Source organism: Neopelma chrysocephalum, unplaced genomic scaffold (genome assembly GCF_003984885.1).
Source record: "Neopelma chrysocephalum unplaced genomic scaffold, ASM398488v2 Primary Assembly neopelma1_26, whole genome shotgun sequence".
NCBI lineage: Eukaryota > Metazoa > Chordata > Aves > Passeriformes > Pipridae > Neopelma > Neopelma chrysocephalum.
Window position 1 is genome coordinate 17741827 of NW_020897695.1, and position 25599 is coordinate 17767425.

The 25599-nt window shown below is 39.1% G+C and overlaps 1 protein-coding gene across 7 annotated transcripts in view; it reads left to right on the top strand.

Annotated features, from left to right (window-relative positions):
* The first annotated feature begins 241 nt into the window (after positions 1 to 241).
* Positions 242 to 25599, top strand: part of EZH2 (enhancer of zeste 2 polycomb repressive complex 2 subunit) — a 52523-nt gene continuing 27165 nt past the window's right edge. The window contains exons 1-4 of one of the 7 annotated variants that reach the window (XM_027675781.1): positions 242 to 799; positions 3203 to 3268; positions 22797 to 22920; positions 23433 to 23561. In XM_027675781.1, the coding sequence (XP_027531582.1) occupies positions 3231 to 3268; positions 22797 to 22920; positions 23433 to 23561 (291 nt within the window). In that variant the 5' untranslated portion in view covers positions 242 to 799; positions 3203 to 3230. Of the gene's footprint in view, positions 800 to 2540; positions 3269 to 16061; positions 16623 to 21723; positions 22454 to 22611; positions 22696 to 22796; positions 22921 to 23432; positions 23562 to 25599 lie in introns of those variants that run through there. The other 6 variants (XM_027675785.1, XM_027675783.1, XM_027675782.1 and 3 more) reach the window with 6 other exon arrangements.

Consider the following 25599-nt stretch of genomic DNA (forward strand, 5'->3'; position numbering starts at 1 on the left):
TTTTAGTGCACCTCGGAAGCAGCACTCGATGTGGGACGCACAGGAAAGGAATCTGGTCACAAGGGAAGGGCAAAGTACCCATTAGAAAACTTATTTTGGCAATTTTACTTTCCACTGCTGAAGGTGAAGAAAGGCTGGAGTGACCAGAAAGCGGGATGACAGTAGAGCAAATGTGCACGAATCCTCAAGGTTTAAATACAACCTCGGAAACGAGACTGATGAGTACGGCTCACGGATTAGAAACGGGGGGAAACGATAGCAGCCTTAGAGGCTGGAGACAGCACGTAGCAAGCAACAGGATCCGAACCTGATGTGGAGCGGGCACATCGCTGCTGCTGCTGGTGCTGCGATTTATGACCACCACCCACGACAGGAGGAAACCGCGCTGGGCGCGGAGCGGCGAGGTAGAGGAAGCGGCGGGGACAGCCGCGATGCACCAGCGCGGGGCTGGTGCCGGTAAAGTTTGGGCAAGCAAAGGTCACAGGCACGACACGAGGCGGCACTGCTGGAAAGTGACTCAGCCGGCCGAGACATCCGCCGGGGCTTCCCGACGGGGCGGTGAGAGGGAGCGCGGGCTGTCTCCAGCTTCGGAGGCTGCCATCGTTTCCCCTAGTTTCTGATCCGTGAGCCGCGCTCACCGATTCGGCGCATCAGCCAACGGCATCCTGTGGGAATGCGGGTGCGTCTGTGATTTATTCCCACCAGTAGAGACTTTTACCACTGGGGACCTCATCACCGCGGAGCTTTGCCCCTGAAGATGTACTGAGGCATCCACAAGGAAGAGGGGAGCTGATACTCGGTAAGGAAGGATGCCGGGAATTGTGGAAGCAAGGATGCGGCGATTGCTCCAGTGCACCCCGGAAGCATCACTCTGTGTGGGACACGCAGGAAAGGGATCTGGTCACAAGGGAAGGGCGAAGCACCCATGAGGAAAACTTATACTGCCCATTTCATTTTTCACCGCTGAAGATGGAGAGAGGCTGGAGTGAGCTCCAGCGGCTGAGCTCCCGTGCCGGGGGAGCAACAGGCGGAGTTGCGGGGACGGACCGACGGCCGGCCCGGAGGCTCGGGGCGTTCCCGCCCCCCGGGACCGTTACGGCCGTTGCGCCTCTCCCGCTCTCGGGCCGATTCAAATTCGGCAGCGGCGCCGAGCGGGAGCGGTAGCGCGGCCCCTCCCGGTGCCCGCCAATCCTCTCGCCTCCCTCTCTCCCCTTCTCCACGTGAGGCGGCCGGAGAGTTTCAAGCCTCCCCGTCGCGGCGCGACCCCGAGCCCGGCCCCGCCGTGCGGAGCAGGAGGGAGGCCGGGGCATGAGGGGGCGCGAGGGACGGGGGCGGGAGCGCGGGGAGCGCAAGCCCCCTGTCCCCCCGCGCGGGCAGCGCGAGAACAAAGAGTTCTCCCCACCCCTCCCTGCCCCCCCCGCACGTGGGAGCCAGGCTCCGCCCCTCGCCCCGCCTTCTGCTGCGCCCGATTGGCCCGGCGGGACCCCGGCCGCGTCCACCCGTCCAATGGGGGCGGCGCTCGACGCTCGCCAATGAGCGCGATGGCGATTGGGCCGGCGCGTTTGGCGCTCGGTCCGGGAGGGTGAATCCGGCGGCCGGCGGGAGGGGAGGGAGCGGGTGAGCGGGAGCGCCGGGCGGAGCTGGCGGCGCCACCAGCACCGGCGGGAGCGGCACCGGCGGCGCGGAGCCGGGGCAGCGGGGGGGCGGGTGAGTGAGAGAGCGACACCTCGCGGGCTCGAGGCGGCGGCGGCGGCGCCGGGAGCGGCTATTTATACCCGGGTCCTTTGTCATGGGGGAGGGGAGCAGGGGAAGGGGCGGCAGCGAGGGAGAAGGGGAGGGAGGGATGGGGGCGACGGTGGCTCCTGAGAAGCAGCCGCCCCCCGTCCCCTTCCGTCGAGGCGCCGGCGGGAAGACACGCGCGCTCCTGGCCGGTGACAGCTGGAGGGGGGAGACATGGAGTCTGGAGTGCCCTTTGTCTAAGTTGGCTCCGTCCAGCCCGGCTGGCGGCTCCCATCCCCGCCCGGCGGGGCGCAGCCCCAAGCCGGGGGCGAGCTCGCCACCGCTCCTTCAAAGGGCAGGGGGCGGCTGTCGAGAGGCAGAGCGAGGAGAGGGGAGACCCGGCGCTTCGCTTCCCCTTCTCCCTGCTCCTGCCGGCGGCACGCGGCGGCTCCGGCGGCGGCTCGGCGCGGGCAGACGGGAGGCGTGTGTGTGAGCGGGGGAAACCCGTGTCCTGCGGCGGGGAGCGCGGCGCTGAGCTTGCCCCGCTCCTCCCGGGAGGCTGGGACGGGTCCGCCCGGGTCCCGGAAGCCGGGGCGGTCCGGGCGGGCAGGCTGGGAGCGCCCCGGGCCGCCCGCTCGCACCTCGGGACACCGGGGCTGGACGGGGGACTCCCGGCCCTGGCTTTGGAGGGCTCCGGGTTCAGGGAGCGAGTTCAAGAGGGGCGAGGGGGTAAGTCAGTCTGGCGGCGGCTCCGGCGAACTTCCCAGTCGTGAAGGGCACCGTGCGATCCCGATCTTCCAGAGCGCCGCAAAAAAGTTCATAAGGAACTGGAAATTCTGGTGTTTCGGATCTAATGTGATCCGGAGCACTCTCTAAAAGTAGGGTGTCTGGGGAGGTGAGAAGGAGGGCACTGACTGGGCAGAGCAGTCCCTGAGCAACAAATGTGAGGTTGAATAAAGAAATAGGTGTGTTGTGGCATCATGCACGTGTATTTGACATTATCAGGTATTCATGGTGATTCGTAAATTGTTACTAACAGACAAAAGAAAAGGAGTGCGTGCGTAGATGCGGCAGGAATGGGATAATAAGCTAGTACATTACTCAAGATACTTATTTCTAACTTACAAAAGCACTACGCTGATTTTATTGGAACAAGAGAAAAGTTTTTTTTGTTTTTTTTAAAGCTGGAAGTAAAGATTCTCAGTCTCGCTGATAAACATTTAACAATTTGAAGAATGTAATTTAATTATTGCAGGATAAGAGTGTCTTTGCTGAAATCTAGCAACTGTAGTTTCAGCTATTGTGAGTTTGGTTCTTACTAATACAAATTTCAGTGAAGAGTTTTTACCAGCAGATTTAGCGTAATCTTCACTTCTAAACTGGGATTTTTCTCATAGATATGTTAATCTTTTTTCAGGGGTTGGCACATTCAGATTCTTAATGTGACATAAAAATTTAAGGGTCGTTCTTTGTTTGTCCCCAGTGTCTATATCAAATTGAGAGTCGGGGGAATGTTTATTTGTGGTAACAATAAAGCATCTTCAGAAGGGTGAGTATTACTTGTACGTAGTGTGCTATAACTAGTCTCACTATAGACTATTAAAATGTGAATATTTAAGAGCTACAAAGTCTTTCAGAAAATGTGTTTTCAGTGTTTTAGGACTCAAAAGTTTTGTGTGACATAGTGAGTGTTTTTGAGAGGTAGTACTTTATCAAGTACTGTCTATTACATAAAAAAGTTACGTTTCATGTTGTGTAGTTTCCTTTACAAAACACACAAAAAAGAAAAGAGCAAAAATATTTTTTTCCTTCCTCTATCTCCATGAGAAATGAAAGTAACAACTAAAGTTAAACAACCTGTGGAGAAATCTGTGTCAGTAAAATGTTCCATGAGATGGCAACTGCTATTTTTGTTTGGAACTTTGGAAGGATTCAAGATATTAACTTAGGAGGAAAATTGGGAAAAGGTGTAATTTTTTTTCCAGGTTTTTTTTTTTTAATATGTAATTTCACCTTGAAAAGTGACAGACACTGAAAATCCGCACCGTCAAAAAGTCATAAAGTGTTTCTGCTCAGTTTAAAATGAGCTAAAGCAGTGGTGTGTAAACTTAGGCCAGAGACTTGAAATTCAAGCTCAATTCCCCCCCCCCCCGCTGTTTTTTTTTCCTTTCTTGCTAGAGTTGCCAACAAGCTGAAATATGGTGATTTCTTTGAAGATATACTTTTAAATTGTTTTTTGTTCCATAGCATTGCAACATTCATAGGTGAAATGTACATATTCCCACACTACTTCTTACCTACAAAGAAACTTCAGCTTAGAGAGAAGGGAGTTTTTGTAGTGCATTATTGAATGCATGAGCTGTATTATATATAGAGAGAGTGCAAGCTAATGGCCACTTTCTGTAAAGCAGCTTATGTCAGAATAAGCTACGTCTAGAATCTAGTGCAGTCCAACAGTGTTCCCAGGAAAGTTGGTGCACTCTAAAATTCCTCTCACAGTTTGTCAGAAAAAAGTGTTTTGTCACCATTCACAAGATGATTCGACTCCTTTAGGTGTATAGATCATGCATGCCTTTTAGTAAGTTCACAGCTGTAATGTTAAAACTGAAAACCAGTTTTAGATAACGGTACTGTATTCATGTGATTGAACAGTGAGAGTTATTTTTAAAAATGGCTGTAATACTGACAGAAGGCACACTTAATAAATGTCTGATTTACGTTGTGTTAGAGCAAAAGTGCTGTGGAAAACTTTAGTGTTGGCTGTAATCTGAAAGTTCTGTAATTCTACAGTTAGTGCTTTTAGATGCATCTTTGCTGACTTGTGGAGAAGTATCTGTGAAGCTTAAGGGGGAATAACATTTTTCCCAGTAAGGATGCTGAAAATCTTGTGAACAGAATCTGGCTTTTGCTAAGCAAGGAAGTTCACTGAGTCGAGTAGGTAATTTTTGCAGTATTACTTATTTACGCAAAATTCAACTTATCAGATTTTTTAAAAAGTGGAGGAAATGGACTGCATACTGTAAATACAACCCTTAATGATTTGATGTTTGAATAATACTTACATTAGGAAACAAGACCACTGATAACAGAAGCTGTAGGACAGTAACAGGAGATTTATTTTAATGTTAAAGCTGCTACCAACCTTCTGTTCATGCTGTCAGCGAGGTCCATGGAGAGCAATGCTGGGCTTGTTGAAATTATATCTGATTTAAGACAGCATCTGTAAATGTATCTATCTATAAGAGTATCTATACATTTAACATCTCAGTATATGATGTGTACGACTGCTCTAGAGTGGATAAGTCAATCTTTAAATGGACGAGTTGCTCAAGCACTGACATAATTTAAGTAATAATTTCAGATAAGGAGCTATGTCTGCGAGGAGGAAGGCTGAGGCAAACTCAAATCTTGTATAAACTGTATCCAAATCAGTAAAATCTTATATAAAATATGCGCAAAAGAGAGAGGGGGTGTTTCACAGGGGAATGATGAAAACATTGATTACAAGTTAGTAGAGTGCTTGGATTTTCTTTTTAGCTCTAAATAAATGTGCAAGAGTTTTGTTGAGCTAAAGATTAAAAGGAAAACAATATACAGAATTATTAAGTAGGTATTATATCTGTTCTCATGGAGATCACTTAAAGACTTTAGGATGATACTGTGTATGTCTAATTATGGCTGAGGTGAAACTAAGAATGAAATTTGTTGAAAGAGGGAGTAGGTTCTGTGGAGCTCCAAGCAAGAAACAATGAAGTTTTCTAAAACATGCTGCTTTCTGTAACTGATAATAGTAGACAGTTTAATTGTCAGTCTTTTTCTAGTTGTACACCTAGATTTCCACTAAGATGGGTCAGACTGTGGACTTGAGGTCTGGAAGCTCAGTGAAAGTGATAAAACTACATCCAGTGTAATTGTCAGAATATGTATTCTGAATTAAAAAGGTAAAGTAACACTTGTAAACTTGGGTAGAGGGAACTCTTAAGGAGAAGAGTGAAAAGTATAATTTGCATTTAATATTAACAAATTAATCTTCTTTTAAAAATAGTAAAAAAAGAAAGGAATTCTTAAATATTTAATGAATTATTTAGCCACAGGCTTGTAAATTGGTTGTAATTTAAAAAATACTGAGAGAGAAGAGGATGTCTGTTAATGTTTCTTCTGTGTCCAGAAAAAATTGTAAACAAACAAAACCCACTCCCAAATTAATGTGGGTCACACTCTTATTTTAGGAATCTTTTGGCTGAAGTCTGGATTATAGGATTTTTCATTTATTGTGCCTCTGTTCTGTTTGTGAAAACCTACTGTTGTCTTGAAATGATTTAAAATGCATACTGTGCTTCCTATCTAGTGGTAAAATCAGTAGTACTTTTAAGGTGAGAAGGCCATTTGGAAATTTAGATAGATACTGCGCGTGATCTGAATGCTGTGGATAAAAATAACAGTGTAATGATGTGAGTGGATCAGCAGTGTTGTCATTTGCTTGAAAATGTGATGTACTTCCAAAGCTTCTAATTGGGATATATATGATTTCATTAAAAAATGAGGTAAAACTGACGCCTTACTGTGTGCAAATAAAGAATTCCTTGATACACAATTACAGAATACTCCAGAATTTGCTATTAGTTTTCTTTTTTTTTGTATGTGCATATGGTGCCTGCTTAAATAATGTTGTGTATGTAATTATGCAAGCAAAGTAGTACAAATTGCAATTCCACATCCTAGGCTTTCTGAGCTAGGAAGTAAAAATAAATCTTTACAGGAAGGTATGATTTCTTTATACTTTTAAATTGTCTTTTAATCTAGAACCAGGCCTATTTCCCTTGTCAGTTTTTTATTGTATCTGGCTCTTTTCCATTCTGCCTTTTACATGGTTAGTTCAGTTTTTCCTGCCATGCGTTCTCTTTTCACAGCCTGCATATTCAGTTTAAATCCCAAAGCCATCAGATGTAATTTAAAGGAACAAAGTATTTGAAAGGAAGGAAACTCAAACCTTACTGCTCATATATAATTTTAATTTTTTTTAATGTGAGCTTGTTTCCTTTCCATGTTTCTTGGTGTGAGTGGATCTGGCAAGCTTCATATTTTTGGTGTGTAGTTGTCTGATTTCGTTTCTTACTAATAAGATAAAAAATTCTAGAATTGGAACTCATTTTGCTGCTTCAGTCAGAAATCGTAGGGATATATGTTATAGATCCTAAATTTACCTGTGAAACTGTACCGTGGCAAATGGATTAAAGTTGTTATTATCATCTCTTTTTCATTGATACAGTTTATAATCGGGACATCATAAATTTTGTCCTCTGTGATAACTTCTTCCTGTTGTATATTCATTATTTGTACCATGTTTCAAGTGAGTATTTATTGCTAATGTGATTAGTGCAAGTTAAATCCACTAACTATTGGGAGAAGAGATTGACATATGTTGTTTCATTCTTAAAGCAGTTTAACCATTACTGGTGTTCAGTACATGGTTGCTTTGAAACTGGGAGACATAATCAAGCCTAAGACCTAACTATTTGCAGTTCTCTTCCCCAGCCTAAGGGAGATGTTTTCTTTTTCACTGGAAGGTGGTAGTATTTTCAGTTTGTTTTTTTTTTGTTTTGGCTTTTTTGTTTGTTTGTTTTCTAAGATAAACTGTTTCTTGTTAGTTTTCTCCACTAAATCAAGCTTCTGGAAAAGTAGTATCTATTTTTTTTCCCTTTATAAGCAACATCTAATGTACTGGTGGATTAATCCACATATACCTTAGAAAATAGGGATGCCATTCATTAGACCTAGTTATTCTGTGGACTTTAAAATGAGAGTTTTGTAAATAACTCTTATGGTTGCTTTCATCATTTGAAGCTCATTTTGGAGGTTTTCAGGCAACTGGCAAATACCAGTTCAGCTTCAAAGTTTGCCAGACTGTTCTGCAGTAAATTCTGCATACGTGGAAGGGTAATGTCTGAATTTCAAAGTTTAGGCTATTTGTCTGTACAGGGAAAGAGTATGGAATAACTATTTAACTGCTGAATTGTTGTGTGTCAAGGTTTTTCCTGTATAGAGTGTGTGTTGCTTTTACATGCATGGTTTGAACTGAAGAACCTGTGGCTATTTTAGTTTTTAGAGTATAAAAGGAGTGTCCACAAAACAAGTTCAGGAGGAATAGTCAGTGCACTTCAAATTCACATCCTAAATTATTTTGCCTGTGGAGACATGTCTTAAGTGTTCCCAGCAAGTGTTACTTTTTCTGCCAGATTTATCCAGGATATCAAAAAGCTAAATTTTTAAGAGATGGAGGTGTTAGGCAACAGAGGTTGATTGGAATTTGCGTGGGAGTCATCTAGCTCCTCTGGGTGTCTGTGAATGGGTGTGAAGAGAGAAATTTGGAGGTACGCATTTGAATAATTCAAAGATGAAGTTGAAGTTTTATGCATAAAACTTTACTTTCTCTAGACAAATAACCAGGCTTGATCTGATGTGATAAATGTGGCATGGTGTTAATGGTGACTTATAAAAAGTACAGTAAAAATTGGGCTTGAAACTTCTTGTTGCTGTTCTGCTGTTTAGAGTTTTAAAATGTTTTATTTGGTTTTTGAGCCAAATAGTCTTACTCATGCATGCAAATATAGTTAAAAATATTTATACATGCAGATATCCAAGTGAAAAGTAAATAGTTGCATTACCTGCTGCACATCAATCTGCTGATATTGCCCAAACTGAAGTGAGATGACAGTCGCTTTCAGTTAGTGCCAGTTTTGATTTAGTCTTTATAACAAAATACTTGGTTATGGTCTCCCTGTTCTCTGTTCCCCCTGCCCCCACCCCAAGTGGACAAGTACTTGAACTTCTTATTTTTATTTCCAAACCAGTATTTTTCTAAAAGTATCAAATGTTGAAATGTGCTGGAAGAAAGTGGTAATATAGGGAATTTAGTAACTTTTTTTTGTGAAATGGGTCACTCTTACTCCTTACATGGTATTCAGTAATGATTTCATGTCTGTTTTTGTTTCTCTAAATCCTGAAGTAGGGATACAGAGAAAGATTTTTTTATTTTTATTTTTTTTTTTTTTAAGGGAAGAGTAGCTTTGCAAGTTGCAGGCTTGCATATGCAGACTAATGGAACACTCCAGTAAGGATTTATCTTTTTGTTTTAAAAACTGTCTGAAAACAAATGATACTATATTACTTTTTCTGTTCTACAGTTGTATTTGTTTAAGGAAATGTATTGGAAATCTAATTATTTGTATTGAAACCTTATTTTCTTATTAACAGACGTAACTCTTTAATTTTTCTCTACTGAAGAGAATGAAACTGAGAAGCACCCATACAACTATTTCTTGATATGTAAATGTTCTAAATGAAGGACTCCCACAAAATGAGATAATGTGAAAATAAATCCAAAGGCAGTGTACAATTAAGAGAAAAGAAGTCATCAAACTCATGACTTCCTTTTTTATGTCTCATAGAAAATCAGAAATAAGCTTGATTTCTGGAACAGTTCTGTTGTTGGATCTTGTTCAGGTACTTCATATTTAATCAAGTTATATTTTGTGCCAAAAACTTTAAAAATGATGGGGGGGTTTGTCAGGACCAATTTTTTTTATTATTTAAATTTCCTGAAGCAGGTTGATTAAAATTATTTTAGATAATAAGAAACGCATACAATTTTGACTGTGTTGTTTGAGGTACTTCTGGAAGATCAAGAGTTACCTATAAACTCTGAGTTGCAAAGATTTAACATGCTGGCAGATAGGGTAAGGGATATTGAATACTGGCAGTTGCTTTGCTTTTATAGTTTTCTAACCCAGAAAAATAAAATATTCTCATTTAAAACCAGCAAGAAGATAAATTAAGATTTCTCATCTTTTTCCCAGAGGGAAAAGGGAGTGAAGCACCATTTCTTTCTCTTTAGTATCCACGAGCTGCTTGACTCCTCATTCTTCCCTTTCTTTCCTGCTTGTCCTTGGGAGTTTTTAATATCTGCCTGGTCAGTATATAATAGTGGTAGAAACTCCTGAGAAGAATTTTAAAGCCACATAGTGTTAAACTACCTATGTGAATGAACTATTAGGGGAGAAAACAAGACATAAAATACCATGGGAGACAAACTAATATTTATATTTAAAAACATCAAACGGAGAACATGGTTGAAGAAAATGTGAATTCTGTGAGCCCGAAAGCTGACATGTTTGCTTCCTGTCTTGTGTATCAGTAACTGAACTGCTCTGACTTACTATGTGAGGTGAGCATTTCAAATAATAAGTGGTATGAACTGAGCACATCCAGAAATTGATCTGCAGACGTAGGCATTTAGTGCTGTCACAAGGAGCTGAAAATTGAAAGCCTAAGGCCATAGTTCACTGTGTCCTTAGGTGGGGCCAGAGTGGCTGGATGCTCACTTTTCTCCAGTCAAAAGCAGCAAGATACTTTCAGCCAGAGGACTTCCTTGCTTCTGTCAATGTCTGGCTGCAGAAATTCTCATGCTCTCGGGAGGGAAATGATAGCACAGGTGCAGGGACAAGTGGCAAGTAAAAGTGCTTCTTTTTGTAGCAATGCCAGCATAAAGTAGGGGTGAGGCTTGAAAGTCAGAGCCATCTGGTCCTCCATGCAGTTTTTGTCTGGTATATATGGGCAGTAATGAGAAACTGTGTTTGAAGAGATTAATTTATCTGTTAAAAACAGACTGGAAAAAATAATGGATGAAAGAAAGTGCATGTTGTGATCAATGCAAGCCAAAGTCAGGGTTAAATATGGGAAGGGGAAACGGGGACTCCTAACAAATCTGGACCAAGGGTTAGAATTCCTAATATCTAAGATAGGAGCATTTCCTAGCAACATTGAGGGATACAATGCAGGATTGTAGATGCTTTAAAGAACCGTATGTAATTATGTTACATACTGGAGCAGAGAACAGTGTCAATGAGTCTGCCAAATGTGGTTAGCTGCAATGGCATTGCTTGGGTAGGGACTGCTGTCTGTGTACACATCAGTGTCTGCAGCCCTAAATGGTGTTTCTCCCTGGTAATTTTTTTCTTTTTAATGACTTCCCTGATTTTTAATTATTTTTGTTTTTCATAAAATATGTGCTCATACTGAAGCTTTTCATAATGCCAGAGCACTTGTAGTCCTTCATGAAACTGTTGCAGAAAATACATGTAACTTAGTGACCTGTAAGCCATGTCACATTTGATTAATGTTTGCCATTTGCATCAGAAGTTACTGTAGGGGATGCAGAAGGATGCACGTTATCCTTCCTATGCTTGTTATCATAGGAAAGCTAAAAATCAACCATTGAGAGAGTTCTGTTACATTGCTTAGCTCAGATCCAAGGTATTGCCTGTGTTATAATAATTTAATAAGTACTCGAGTGGTAACTAGTTTTATTTTGGCGAATAATACTGCAAATAAAAATATAGTTATTACAGTTAATAAGTTAGTTTCATAGTAGTACTACTACAAATAAGTAGTTTCATTGGATTAAGTATGTCATGAACCAGTACTCTTAGTTCACTGTTAGCTACTCATACACAGTGTAAGAGAAAAGGGTGTGCGTAGACATTTTATGTTAGATCAAGGTAGCATGTGATGACCAGGTGTGAGCTTGCCACAAAATGGGGATTTATTTTTTCTCTTAAACCTGTTCTGAAATAAGCTGAAATTCTTACTCAGAAGATGCAGAAGAGCATCTCAGTAATCTTGAGTATTTTGAAGTATCAATTGGGAGCTATTAACTTAAGGAGCTGCTGGGCTAGTAACAATGTCCACAAAACATTGTTTGGGAAGAAATAATTGAGAAGGCACATCTTTCAAGTTTCAGGGACGAAAGTCATAGAGTAGGTGCATATTGTGAACATGTGTACCACTTGAGATGCTTAATGATTTCTTCTAGAATATGTTTAGAAATGCAAAAAAAATAGAAAGTGGAAAAAACCCCCAAACCCAAAAGACAACCAACCATTTAATGTTCCAGGGTAGAGATCAGGCTCCTAATCTCAAGTTTGCCAAGTACAAGGTAAGGCTGTAGTCAGTTAAATGACAGAAAGTGAAAGGTCTGAAAAGAGTGACACTTCAAAGGCATGAAGGTTGGGCTATAAGAGTAGCAGAACCCCATTAGGATAAGAAGACACCTAATTTGAAAAAAACAGCCCTTTAATTTAGGTTTTTAAATTTATTTTAAACATAATGTTAAGTTTAAGCACTCTAGTTAGACTACTTTCTTAATTAGTGAAGAGCTTTCCAACCTGTCTTTTTTAATTACAGTTTCTAAGACATAGAACTGAAGGTTCTAACTGTACTGTTAACCAGACAAGGTGTCTTTGAAATGAACAAACACATGGAAGAGTAGTGGGAAGGAGCGAGTGAACTACCTAGTTGATAGAGTTGTTAAAGGAGACTAATGTAAGGAATGTTTCTACTGGTTATAACAGTCAGTGATTGCACACCGAACTGAAGAGTTCAGTCTGATTAAACTCTTAATCATTTTAATTCACAAATTATTGTTCCTTTATTAGTAGTGTTGTTTTTCACAATGTGCCTGTAGCTGATTGAAATCCTGAGTGTTAGGATGCAGTGGTGATTGTTTTCATCTTTTGAAATATTAAACTGGAATTTAAAAGGCAAGCAAACTCCACAGCATGAACTTTAAAAATGCTGTGGTCCTTGGTTTTGGGATAGTGGCCCCAGCTGAGAGTTGTATTGACTTGTAAAATAATTTTGGTTGGCAGATTCATCTAGAAATCTTCTGATCCAGTCTCCCACTTGGGTAAGGCCAGCACTGAAATTGTATTTTCCAGACCACTTTCAAAACGTTTTCAAGAAGTGAGATTCTAACACCTCTCTGCTTAATACATGCCTATACTGGACCACACTCACTGTGAACAATTTTATTCCTATATGGAAATGAAATCCCTTACTGAGTCTTGTCTGTTGCCTCTTGTACGTTCCTTTTAGCATAGATTAGCATGTCTCAGTAGAAGGGCTAGAACAGTGCTCAAATTCTGTGATTGTCTGGGTTTAGCTCTTGATTTGTGGAGGAAAGCATGCTATTTAGGGAATTAATTCTTTTATGTAGTGGTAGAAATGCTTGGAGTGACTCGTCCAAATTTGATAAGGCCCAGAAACAGATATGTTCTTAACTGTGTGTTCAGGAGTTTGGAAGCCTACCTGTGGTATTCTAAAAGAATATTGATAAGAATAAATAGAACGTGCCTGAAGCCTTAAATTTTGCTAATACTCGTTGAAGATTGCTTTGAATATACCCAGTTGTTGTGAATGGCTGTAGTGGGATATGTGGGGCAGAACTGAATTAAACGAACCTACAGTACCTTAGCATTTCATTTGTCTTGGCTGGCAACTACAGTAGACAAGTTACAAATGGTTGCTGGTATTGTTTGCCACTCACTACATCTTTTCAGAGCAATCTTTAGTTGATCAAGAGATAGCAGGAAACAGCTTTTTGAAAGCTACTCTGCAGAAGTAGTTAACACATTAACTGCTTTGATTGTGCAAAGTCTTGTAAAGAACAAAAAAACGACATGGTGTGAACACTGTGTTTTATATGGTATGGAAGATAAGTGTTCTAGTGTAAGGCAAGTGGATGATACACTGTGATGGTTTGCTAACATCGAAGGGGAGAGGTTTTGTTGCTTTCCCATTACTCTGGTTTCATTGTTCCTCTTCTTCCTTGCCATTTTAGGTGTTTACACCTAAAGCATGAACAATTTTGGTCCAGTTGGTAAACTCTGCTTCATTTGAGTGCAGAAAAGATGTGATTTGATGTAACTGATCAACTCAATTAAATTTATCATATTAGCCGTGCAAAATCTGTCTGAGATGCTAGTGTAGACAGACAATGAAGAAAGGAAATAAATACCATTTTAAGATCCCACTTCCTTTCCCAGTCCTAGTTGAGGAGTACACTAGGATGTATTTATCAGCTTCCAAGAGCAAATAGATAAATGAATGTGCTGCTTAGCTTTGGTTAAGTTGAAATGTTCTTCAAAGCTAAATTCTGTTAGGTAACTGCTAACACACTAATAACCATTGATTACATCAGGGATGAGAAAGCACACTGGCCTTGGATTTGACAGCTGTTCCAGTGGAGGCAAAATCTTTGGGTTGTTGGTACATAAGCAACCTCCAATATTGTAGTGACTAGGCTGCTTTTAAAAGGGATGGTACTAACTGAAATGTATTTTAGTGTTGCAAATAGTAATTGTAAGTAACTAGCTGTCACAATAATAGGAGCTTAATTGTGATAAGACTGCTCATAGCATGCCTATTTATAGCTGCAGACCTTCTGCCTTTGGTGCTGCCATATTACCTGGAAAGCCTACTATAGCTACTATCAGTCTGTTTGCTGTTAGGGCTGACAGGAAAATATCTTTGCTATATGTGGTTGTTACTGCAAAACAGGCTTTTAATTCTACTTGCAAGCCAGGGGTTTTCGGCTTACTTGAAGAGGAGGAAGAGGAAATCATCTGAAATTTGGACATTTGATTTCACACAGTTATTGTTCCTCAGTTTGGGGTTGGCATTGGTACGTCTGAGGCTGTTGGTGGTTCTCATCCTTAGATTAAATTTGTTAATAGTTTTGTCTTTGACAATAGCTTGTATAACAGTTTCCATCTCTTGACTAATCAAGAACATTCTTGCAGAACATGTAATCTTGTTAGAGTTGATCATGAGTGTTTTGTTAACCTACATCATCCGCAACCACTGAAGCCTGTCAGAGTGAGGAAGCACAGGTGAGCTGTTTGGAGTTACCTGCTTAGGTCAGTTCATGAACCCATCCTTTTCTTTTAGATACTGCCAAACAGAGCCCAGTAGAGGTTAAACCCCTGTCCCTTGTGTGGATTCAAGAATTCATGGCTTGAACAAATTTGTGGCTGCTGAACAAACCAGCATGTGGAGCTGATTTTGTTGAAAAATTGTGTTTAAAAACCAAGTATATTCATTTTCTGGGCTGTTCAGACAGATTTTTTTTCCTGACCTAGTTTGATTACAGAATCGTAAGCACTTAAGCTCTCACAGTAGAGAAAGATGTGTAGAAGTGGAGATGAGTGACTGCTTACGCAGTGGACAGAAGATGTCTTTTCCAGGTAAAACTGACACCAAATAGCATTTGAGGAAGATAGTTGAACTGATGGCAGCATTTGATGTTAATTCTCTCTTGAAATTTAAACTGCCTTTAATGATACAGTACTTCAGCTTATGGAATATCAATAGGAGGTAAATTTTTAAACATATATAAGTATTTTTATGTATTTCTTGTTTTAAAATAGGTTGAACTGCACTAAGTTAAAATACCATATTTTTATAATATAAAACAGTAAAAAACACATTCCAGTTTACTTCCATCTATTTTTCTGTGACTATCTCTGTAAAAGATTTAATGTACTATAGTTGTTTTTGTAGTGAAATATTATTGATAAGCTATGTTAATATTTCCTATGTTGTATTTCAGAGATAGAGATTTTTGTTAGTTGGTCTGGTTTGGTATCTGAAATACCCAAGCTGACACTGGCCTTGGGAGTATTTTTCTTCCCATGGAAATGAGAATGTGGTATTTTACATAGATAAGTTTAAAAGAAAACCATGTTTTGTTTTGCTTTAGAAAATCCTGAAAGCAGAGTAGCAACTACAAAACTTCTAGGCATATTTTTGTGTGTCTCTGCTAATAGCACAGGTAAAAAGCCCTTTGAGCTTCTGTGAGTGTCATTCTTACCTCACATCTACATAACTTAATGTGGAAAAAGTTAGCAGCTCTGAAGTCACAACAGTGAACAATTTTTCTTACTTAGCCATAGAGAATAATATTGTTTCTTGTCCATATTTTTTCCCCAGGAATCTCTCTGTACTGTTAACACAAGTTTGATATAAATGAAGGAGACAGATCTGGCAGATTACAGCACTAAGTTATAATTAACTTTCAAGTTACTTTTTTTGAAGTCTAGCAATATGTATGTGTTTTATTGATAGTTTATTTTCAGATGCTTGGTAGTTGTAATAAGACTCTCCTGGAAACTGCTTACTCTGGAAAGGTTTAGGATAGGTTCATAGAGAGTATTGTCTTGTTTTGCATTTAGGGTGCATGAAGTAAAATCATAAAAGGAAATTTCCAGGGGTGTATGCAGTAAAGTTTAGTTTAACATGCATGAAGAATAATTAGCTGCAGTTGAACAATCATTTCATTGTATTGTGCTGTGTAAAATCCTGTAACAAAAAAATATTTTTTGAGGTAGTTAGCGAAAGTTAACAACTTTATATCTGAACTTGATGCATTGGGTTTTGATACTTAAAATACCTTCTTTTTTTTTTGTTTTGCTTTGTTTGTTTGTTTTGTGATGTTTTCTAGCAAGTATTGAATTTTTTTGCAGGCTTATGAAAACTTGTTAATTCCTTTTGTTGCTAAAATTCTGGTTTTTGAGTTGAACATGAAAGTTGTCCTAAATTCTGCTGCCCAAGCAAAAATTTTTTTAATTTGTGAAAAAACATAGAAGGGTGTCGTGGGGTGTGATTGGTTTTCTTTAGTTTTGATTTTTGATTGTTTGTTTGTTTGCTTTGGCTTGGTTTTTTTTCTGTGAGTTTTGTAGATGCTTGAAGAAGTTCCGTGTTGACTTCAGATAGGGTTTATTATATAATGATTTGTCCATTAGTAAGATTGCCTAAGCTCAGGCTGAAAGACCTGTATGCTGTCTGGATCTGATAACAGCTTACAGCTCAAGAGCATGTCTGCCACTCCAGAGCAAACTGATGTATAAAACCAGTGCCTGTTTGTGGTCTCATTGCCTGCAGTAGTTTTTCGCTAGGGTTGGCCTGTTTTTCTATCAAATTCTTTCTGTTTTATAACTCTGCACAAGAAGCCACAACTGTGGATGGGGCCATGAAACTCATCTGTGTTTCAGAAAAAGTGACAAAAAGTGAGTTTTTATTTATCCTTGGTCAGTTTAATCCAGTTTTTGGACAGTACTGGAGTGAGAATAAAGAGTTGGGAAGGGTGGGATGATTGTAAGGTGCCATTGCTGCAAAGGAAGTTACTTTGGTGAGCACCTTCATTATGTAGCATTGAATCTAATTAATTAAGTTTATAGTATTTGAAATGAGAGTTCACGAAGCCAGTTCAGATGCATGTTTTGGGCTTCCCAGTTAGTGAAAGTCAGTCACTGTTGACAGGGCTGTGGGCATGCTAAGGGTGAGGTAGAAGAGATCAAGGAGCAGTGTGATACAGTTCATTGAGCAGTGTTGCAATAAATACATTCTTTTTGAGCTCAAGGTTCTGAGAAGCAAATGTGAAAGCATTTTGCTTTATGGAAGGTAGAAGCAGTACTTCCCACTACCTGCTCATACCTTATGTGGATGCTTGTATTCCTTCCTCACTGTAGGCAGCAAAAAGCATGATTACTTATTTTATTGTTCCGTTTGCATCAGATTGCATATGCAGTTTCTCTTGGGTTTTATATTCCCCTCCATCCCCCGCATTGAAAGAGTGCTCTGAAGAGCAGTGTTGTAACAGTTTATGCATATATTTTAAATATGTGAATGACCTTATGAGTGTAGATTAATTCACAAAAAAAGAACTGATAAATTATACTGTACAAAATATGTTTTAATTCATAAATATTTCCAAACAGGAATCCTGAGTAATAGTAGTAGATAATGTAGTATTTTTACAGCTTACAATATTGTGTAATATTAAGCACAATTACAAACTAATAGCGTTCTTTCAAAAGGGCAGACCCCCTCATTTGTTCTCTCATGCTTTTCAGTTGAAAATTTTCATTAATTGATTTTTTCCTGAAATATGGCACAGTAGCCAGAGGAGCTTAAATATAGTTTTTGACAGCCGTATGACTGTTTGAATAGACTGCCTAATTTAGAGAATTATCTGTGTACTTGTCTGTCACTGATGGATATTGCCAAAACGATCAAAGAAAAATAGGACGTTGTCTTTAAATAAGACTATTTCTATGTTCCATAGGCAAAACAGGAGCAATTTGAGCTGAAATTGTTCTACACTTCTTTGTCTTTTGTTGTGAATCCTAGATGTGTTGAGCAGAGTTTGTCTGCTGAAAGTAAATGTTGGCTGATTTAAGGTTATAGACATGAATTTTCATAAAAACTTACTGTAAGGAATGTGGATCTTGTGCAGAATTATGAAATGCTTAGCTGGGTTTATTTAAAACACAAATATATATGCTTTAGGGGACTGCCATTTTTTGTTTTTCATTTCCAGATATACAAATATGAGTAGAAACTGAAAAGAATATCTATGTCTTTGTTTCTATTTTCTTGTAGATTTTTTTTTCCTCTTAAAGCAATGTCTAGGTGGCTTCAGTATGTCTCATTCCTAATAGCATAGTTCAGTCCCCTTACTGTTGAAAAAGAGGGGTTAGTTTTGTTATTTTTCTTGTATTTGATGGTGGTCTGTTTGAAATTACATTGGTTTTGTCCTTAATATAATTATGTTATAATGTTCAGTGCTACCCATGCACTTAGGTACATCGTGCAAGGGTATATTCTATAGCTCAGGGAATTAGGTAGATGTAATGGAAAAGTGTGGATGTCATGAGAGCTGAGCAGCAGAGTGCAGCAATGCTGAGCTGTATGTGTGGGATAGGCAGCGTGGAGTCCCTTCAGCTCTGCAGTGCTGTGGTCTGGGAGGGCTGGCTCTGTTCAGTGCAGCTTTGGACCCAAGGTGTTAAGGTTTTGCGTTTAAGTGTGGTTCATGCATCTCCTTGTTTGCTGTGGAATCAGGATGATTGCCTAGTGTGGAATGAGACAGTCTGTCAGTCTTTGAGTGTTGATGCTCAAATCACTTGGGATGTCTCACCACATTTCCCAGTGTTCCCTCTTCTGCAAAGAAGGTGCAGGGAGTTATGGCAAGGTTTCCTTTTTTAGTGTAATGTCAGGTGAGATCTGTTGAAATTAGTTCAGGTTCTGTATGGAAGTCATTCTGCACTTTTGGAGATGAGCTTTTTCTAGAAACAGTATAACTGCTTTAGCGTTGTGCTTGCTTTCTTTGTATCTGAGTTGGAGATTCCGTAGTCTGCCTATAAATAACAGAGTTGACTGCTACATAGTTTCTTTCTTTTGGATAAAGCTTTTCAGGACTGGGATCTTTGGCAGTTAGGTGGTTTCTGTGGACCCTTTTTATCAAAAGGATGGAAAATGGGAAAGAATAAGATTTAAAAACAATAGAAAGAACTAGCAGGATTCAGAAGGGGAAATGGGGACAGAGAAGAAGGACAAGGCCTGGGGGCTCTCAGAATCAGACCAATGCACTGAGACAATCCAGTATCATGTTTTATTTATTAAATGGAAACTGTTTAACACTGTGCAGTCTTAAAACAGGCTTAACTATTCTTAGACAGATGGGATTTAGCTTGTGCCACTTTGGCTATTGTAGGGGATATTCTAAAACTTTATATGAAAAGTTGGCTAGTTCTGACAAATTGATCTTAACATTCACTAACTTCTCTGCTCTGCAATCCTAGCTGATTCCCATACAACATAATTTAAGGAAAATGTACAGGGTTCTTTTCTTGTCTAACAAAATGAAAACTGTGTAGTTTTTTACAGCTCAAAGTGCTTTCATAATTTCTACTGTTCACATTTGTAAGAAAGTGCTTTGGGAAGGGTTTTTCTAACACACAGGTACTAATGCAAGTAGACCAACAGTAGGCTTGAGACAGCATCTACAATCCTGAATTTGCCTCAGAGATTGAGTTTATGTTGATGTTTCCCTCAAGTCTTTTAATTCTCCGAATTCGCCAATTTGCTTGCAGGGATGGAGGTAATGTCCAACACCCCTCTAAGACTTCATAGTTCTGTCTTGTTTTTTGCCCCCCCAACATCCCCTGTCCTTGCCTGTGAGAGTTCTTATCCCAGTTTCTCAGGTTTAGCTTCTTAAATGTTTAGTTTTGGGGACAACCTTTGAGTTGACATTGGAAATTGCCAGTGGCATTTGTCTGTAGTCCTAATGTGAAGATGATGGATCAATTGCACTGTGAGAATTAACTTTGTCCACTATGAATATGCTTTTCTTGCCCTACCCCCACCTTGTTTTTTTTTTTTTTTTTTTTTTTTTTGTTTGTTCTGTACTTTCTTCTGAGATTTGGGACAGAATTTGGGACTCCTACCATAGTACCTATGTTAGAAACATTGTAATTTTACTTTGGTGGTGTTTAACTGCCCAGAAACATAAAAGCACGGTTCACTTGGTTTGAAAAACTGCTGCTGAGAGTTCATTATTTTATCAGTTTTGAAAATCACTGAAAATTTTTTACAAACATGCATCCAGGACAGGTTTTTTTTTTTCTCTCAGCTATATTTTTTCTATAACCTATCTATACATATGTTTCCTTTCCACTCAGTGCTTTTTCTCATAATATGGATTTGACATTTAAGAGGCAGTTTTTAATTTGTTTATACTTATTTGACTTAATGTATGATGTATATCCCACTGACTGTTGCACATAAATGTTATTGCTTTAACTAAAAGAACTTTTTCTTGCTATAACTTAACATAAGCAACAGTACAATTTTTTTTTTCTATGATTTGTTTTTTGGTGCCTTGAACATTAAGTCATTTTCTTATTGTGCCCCAGATAGCAGCTTCAAACTAGTGGAAGAGGAGTGTTCTTATAAGTCACGTTTGTTTTCAGATGAATGACCTGAGTGTTCATAAGTTATGCTGTTTTAAAAGGAAGTATGAATCTTCTTGTGAGGGATTATTTTTTACCATTTTAATATAACAGGTAACAACAATGTTCATTGCTGGAAAATTGAATAGATTGGGTTTTTTATTTGGTGGAGGTACATATCTCTCACATCTTAAAGCCTTGTTTGTGGGGTCTTCCTGGGGCTGTATTTAAGTTGTATGAAAGAAAGATGGAAATTCTGTTGGGAAATTCAATTGTTTTGTTGTTATTTTTAATCCAATTATATATGATTTCCGTATAGATCTGCTTTTGATGAGCAGGGCTTATCTGGCAAATGAATTTCAGTTGAGAAAGCTTTTTTTAAGCCTGAGTCATTTGTTATTCTCCAGGAAAGTAGAATAAGAAGGGCTGTGGTTGATGCAGTATTAGAATAAGTAAATGTAATCTGTGTTTTTGTTTTATGAGCTCTGTTACCTCAGTATTGTCAGATGAGCTTTCGTTTATCTTTAGAGTTCATTGGTACTATTTCCATTTCTTTTGGCTGAATCGTAACTGAAGCAATTTTGACGTAATGTATTGAGATTCTGTTATTTAATGGCACTTATTGTATGTCTAATTTATTTCCAGTTAATAGGATGTTTTTCCATGTTTTTGCTTTGCTTAGTTTAACATATAGTAGAATGTATTTTCTGTACTTTATGGGGTTTTTATGCTGTTCTCTAATCAATATCATAGTGCACTTTGAATCACTGATTGTCTTGACTGTGTTCTAACATGCATGGTCCAGAATTATTTTTTTAAATTATTATTTTATTTTTTTATCTCTTGTAACCGATGGTGTTGTGGCAAATAAGATACAGGTGGATTCTACTTGCTGCATTGTGCATGGAAGCAGACTAACCATGTTTAATGCTTTACTCTATGTTTACCTCCCCGTGCTGGTCCTCCATCCTCCCCCTCTGTCTAGTCAGGTGCATTATGTGGTACTTATTTGTATTCTGTGTCTTTTTTAATCAAAGGATATTTCCCATGATTTGGGCTGGCAATTCTGCCATATGTTTGTAGATTAATTTGCATTCTAAATCTAAAAACCCAACGATTTTTCTTACAAAATATGACTATTAAGTCTTGCATGAAGATGTGTATCAGGCTCTTATAGACTTGTTACCTTTCGTTTGGTGTAAATGAAGGTGTAACCTTGAGAATAAAAAGGCTCTGTATTAGTTTCCCCCCTCCCATCATAAAGTCTGATAGAACTCACATCTGACCTGTAGAGAGCTACTGAAAATAGAGCAGCAAGCTTTCAATAACTTGGATAAAGCTGTACATATGACTGCCAGGGGAGCTGTGGTGTGGGGCAGTGAAAGTAGCGCTGGGCCTTTGACTCGAGCCTGAATATGACACCTCTGTTCATGTTGACCTGCCTTGATAATTAGAAGGGCTGTAATTGTTACTGCTCAAATTGATGATGCTTGTTTGAGAATATATTAACCTTAGACAACTGGACATTTCAGCCTTTCATCCATGATGGCTATTGTGAATGATATTTTGAGCTATTTAGTGAAATACTGTAGGTTGTTACAATGCAATTTTTGTGAGGAAGCCAGTCTTTGATGTAGTGGTTTAGTTTCAGGATGCTGTCAAAATAGTCTTTGCCAGCATAGTTGCAGCATACGGTCCTTGATTTTGAAAAATACTGAGCAGATTGGCATATTCCAGCAATGTACTTGGATTGTAATGTAAAAATACAACTTCATTGCCAACAGTCCTGTAACGTAAAAGTGAAGCAGTTGGCACTAGGAGGGTGATCAGCAAAACTGGAATCAGTGGACAGTTTGGGTTTTTATAGAACACTTGAGAAAAGAGCAAAGTCTCTTATTCAGTCTCTTTCTAGAATTTCTTCATGCTTAAGAGGCTGGGTAGGAGGACTGTACTTGGGAGTACCTCTTTGCACTTGAGATCAACTCCAGAAGCCTATTGTAGGAGTTGGTGTTTTAGTGGAGGACTACTCCTGCAAGGAGGAAAAAGTTTGTCTGCCGTGAACATAGATCTCCAGAAGTTAATTTACAAGGCTGCTTGTAAGGATTCCAGTGTGTATCTTTGAAGTGGGAATCTTGATTTATTCCTCTTCACCCCTTTAAATCCATCAGGTACCTTTTTGTAGAGAGGCATTAGAAGTGGTTAAAGCAAGTGTGAAGGGTTCCACTGATCTATAATTAAAATCATTGTTTTCCACTGTCTCTCACTTAAATACATTTTCTTTTTTTTTCTCTGTTGGATTGGGATGTATCACAAGTGTCTGATTGAAAGGAATTAAAGATAGATATGAAAGGTGTTAAGGGAATGTCTCTGTCCTACCTAACTTCACTCCCACTTCTTCTATAAGCAGTGGCATCAGATTTGGTAATATTAACATGACATTGTCTCTTGTAGGATAATCATGGGTCAAACCGGAAAAAAATCTGAGAAGGGACCAATTTGTTGGAGAAAACGCGTAAAATCAGAATATATGAGACTGAGACAGCTTAAGAGGTTCCGACGTGCGGATGAAGTAAAGGTGCTTTATCTTTTGGTTCTATTGCTTATGAAATTATACAAATATTGATTTCCGTCTGAAGTGTGAGGTGTCTTGCAGTTAACATCTGCTATAACAATTTCACTGAATACTTCATTAACCTACTGAAAACTTGTCTTAAGTCTATGCTCTTATAAACAGGTGTGTGATACATTTGTATGTAATTGGATTGAGAATGTTAAGTATCAAAAGATACTGTGGAAAGCAAGTATGGCAACTTCTTTAGCTGCATACTCTTTAGAATGTAGTTCCATGCTAAACCTTTGAGTATCTAAATGTGCAAATGTGGTTTGAATTGAGGAAAGGAATAATGAGCTGTATTGCATCTCACTGACATTTAAACAAAATCTGTATGGTTGAGTTTTGAGCACTTTTTTTTTTTTTTAACCTGTCTGGTTTTGTTTATTTTTTTAGTAAATGTTATAATGCCTTAGGATGCTAGCAAATTAATTTAGAATCTTTGATTTATCTGTCATGTCGTGATTAATTTTTAGAGTATGTTTAATTCTAATCGTCAGAAGATACTGGAAAGAACTGAAATCTTAAATCAAGAATGGAAACAACGTAGGATACAGCCTGTTCACATCATGACTTCTGTGAGCTCATTGCGCGGGACCAGGGAGGTTGGTTAACATGTGTTGTGGTAATTCCACTTACAAGGTTGTTAGCACGTTTTCGTTTTATTACTGGAAAATTGGCTGTTCTTTTTCTTTCCCCCCTCCCCCCCAGCATGATATGACTTGGTAGCTTAATATGTTTTGTATGAATCTCTTAAAGAATTTATTTATGATTTACTTTGATCATATGACTTCTGGAAAATAATAAATATGTAGCAGGCTACCTAGCTTTAAATGAAACATGAAAGTGAAGCTTCTTTATTTCTGGTAATACTTGGGTCATACCTCAGCATCCTTTAATCAAACTGTTTTGTCTCTGTGGTATTGGGAGTTTACTCTTGCACCTATTGGAGTTTTCCCCAAGTTGTGAAAATGAGTAGTTACTTTGGTTCTTACTGAGTTAAAGCACATGAAATCTGTGAACACACCCACTTGACAAAGTCTTCTTTATATTAATTAAAGTCATTTAGCCACAGAGATCCTAAAAGGAGTTAGTTAGTTTGATGAACCCTTGTGTTGCACAAGCAGACTGGAAGCTAAATTTGTGAAAAAGATTTCCCTAATTGGTGGTGCAACTTGAGCACCTAAACTGGCTTTCACGGGATCACCAAATGGGTAAGGTTAGAAGGGACTGCCTTTCTGTTGAAGCAGGGTCATCCTAGAGCATGTTACTCAGGATTGTGTCTTGTGTCATGTTGGTAGCTTGAACAATGGTTTAAGCCCCCTCCAACTTTCTGTATTCAGCCCAGGTTAATTTATCTTCTTTCACAGTTGCTCTTTAGGGGCTTCTTCAAACTAAGGTAGTTTGAAGGCATTTTATCTGTAATCTGAAAAACTAGGATGAGAATGAAAAGACCTTACTGTGAATAGGTAAAAAAAACTGAAGCACTTTATGTGCAGATTTTCCTTTTCCTCAAATTTTAGTGGAGAATTGGGAGACAGGGGTGTGTCACAGAGGTGCATTTGTGTGCATGTGTGTTCAAATGCAAGCAGGTCAGGACTTTGAGTGTTCTCTTTTAAACTTTCTTGAATATGCAATTACATGTACAGCTCTCCCTATTAAATGGCACTGTGGAATCAGAACTTCTGATAATAATTGACACAAGTACACATCCAATTTCACCTTTTTTTGTTAGTAAAAGATCATTCCTCACAATTCTTCTTTCTTTTTTCTTTTTTTTTTAAGCTTGGTGTTCACTGTTCTTTATGTTAATTTCCTGCCTGTATTGTTAGAATACACTAATTACTGCATTCAAATCCAGTCTCTGTCTCATGAGTCAGAACTCTAATGCTTGATTTAAGATTGCCATAATTTATAGTGAGAGAAGTGAGACAAAGAAATGGTGGAGACTTTAAAAGATTACTTTAAAATCTCTTTCTCTTAATATGCTGAATTTCTTCAGAGTTGCATAAGACACTGGCTAGAAATTTAGTGACTTGATGGAAAGGTTCTGTGAGTGCCTTCAACCAGTGACAATAACATGTCCTGTGCTGGCCTACTAAACATCAAGCTGGGTTCCATACCAAAACAACAGGGCAACATAATGAGACTTAGTACCAAACATTTTGAGTCATTTTGTCAGCCTATTTGTCAGCCTGAGACTTCTAGTTCCAAAGATAAAAGTAATTAGTTTTTTTACTTTTGCATTTTTCTTTAAAAATACATGAAAAATATGCTAGATGGCTGCTAGCTAGAAAATTAAACATTAACCTGAAATGGAAATAAAGCAGTAGCATAGCATAGATAGTGTCTTGAATATTCATATACAGAGCAGAAATCTGCTCAGCAGAAATTTGCTGCAGATTCAAAAGAAAAGAAATAAATCTGACTTGTGTCATTCTACCGGGGTGCTGTCTCTGTATACTGTTTGTTACATTACTTTGTGTATTTCTTTAGAAATGTGAAGCTCTGTTCATCTTTCCCTTCTGGAAAGGAGAAAGATCTTTTGTCTCCACTTTTTTCCTTTCACGTAGCTGTGATAGCTGTTCTAAGCTTTGTTTTACCAATCTCCAAATCCTCTTTGTTGTACTTCTCCTAGGTTTG